Source organism: Dinoponera quadriceps, unplaced genomic scaffold (assembly GCF_001313825.1).
Source record: "Dinoponera quadriceps isolate SergipeBrazil2010 unplaced genomic scaffold, ASM131382v1 scaffold12792, whole genome shotgun sequence".
Lineage (NCBI taxonomy): Eukaryota > Metazoa > Arthropoda > Insecta > Hymenoptera > Formicidae > Dinoponera > Dinoponera quadriceps.
In genome coordinates this window covers 1-948 of record NW_014566516.1, presented here as the reverse complement: position 1 = coordinate 948, position 948 = coordinate 1, and the positions used below count along the sequence as shown (strand labels likewise).

General features: G+C 28.9%; 1 protein-coding gene across 2 annotated transcripts; it reads left to right on the top strand.

Moving 5' to 3' along the window:
* Window positions 1-6: 6 nt before the first annotated feature.
* Window positions 7-816, top strand: LOC106751379 (cytochrome P450 4C1-like). Of its 2 annotated transcripts, XR_001375048.1 has the most exons (4): window positions 7-125; window positions 254-356; window positions 499-598; window positions 674-816. XR_001375048.1 is itself a non-coding variant. In XM_014632257.1 (3 exons), the coding sequence occupies exons 1-3, from the start codon at window positions 59-61 to the stop codon at window positions 505-507; spliced, it is 198 nt and encodes a 65-aa protein (XP_014487743.1). In that variant the 5' UTR covers window positions 7-58; the 3' UTR covers window positions 508-598. The 2 variants fall into 2 exon arrangements, 1 of the variants encoding a protein (XP_014487743.1); XM_014632257.1 differs by lacking the exon at window positions 674-816 and having other exon boundaries at window positions 7-144.
* Window positions 817-948: the final 132 nt, after the last annotated feature.

Below are 948 nucleotides of genomic sequence, written 5' to 3'. Positions count from 1 at the left end.
TTATAACCAGCAATTAGACATTTATATAACTTCAGTAATTACATTTGCAGAAACTTCTATGGGCATTTCTTTGCAAGGCGCTGGTTCGTTTCAGCAAAAATATCATCAGACCGTCTATGATATGGGTAAAATTGTGATCAACAGGTTATTTTTATTTTAATTTATTAATACGTCTGAGTTGGAAGAAATTAACGTATGCAATTTTACAAAATTACATTATTAAACATATATAATTTTGTGTATTTATGTTTAGGGTGTTCAAGCCGTGGCTTTTAAATGACACAATATTCAGTTTAACGTCACTAGGTAGAATATATAATAAATATTTAAACATCTTACACTCATTTACCGAAAAAGTGAGTAGCTGCGATCATGTTATCGAAATATTTAAGAAAAGTTACTCTTGTATGAATAAAAATTATCCGTTTAATTAAGAAATATTTTTTGCAATGCAACGATATAAGGGGCGACGGTTCTATATTTCTTCTTATGCTGCAGATTATCTAAGAGAGAAAATATTATCACGAACAATCCGGTGGAGAATATCTGAAGCACTTTGAAAACGATATAAGAACAGAAGAGGAGCAAGTAACAGGGAGTATGTACGAAGTGTAAAATAATTATCTTATGAAAATTGTATGATTGCGTACAAGTTATTTTGTATTTGTTTAAGTAATAAAAAAGCGAATGGCCATGTTGGATATTTTGATAGCGGAATCCTTCAACGGCGGACTGAGTGACTTAGACATCAGAGAAGAAGTTGATACTTTCATATTCAAAGTAAATGTTTCAATTTCGTTAAATTACTTAAAATAAAAATATAATTGCGTTTCTAATTATTATATGTTGCGATCTAATAATTTTAACATAAATTATCATACAATATGATAAATTATATAATAAACACGAAGTTTACCGAAAACGATAAGCGTAAAACATTTTTTTGAG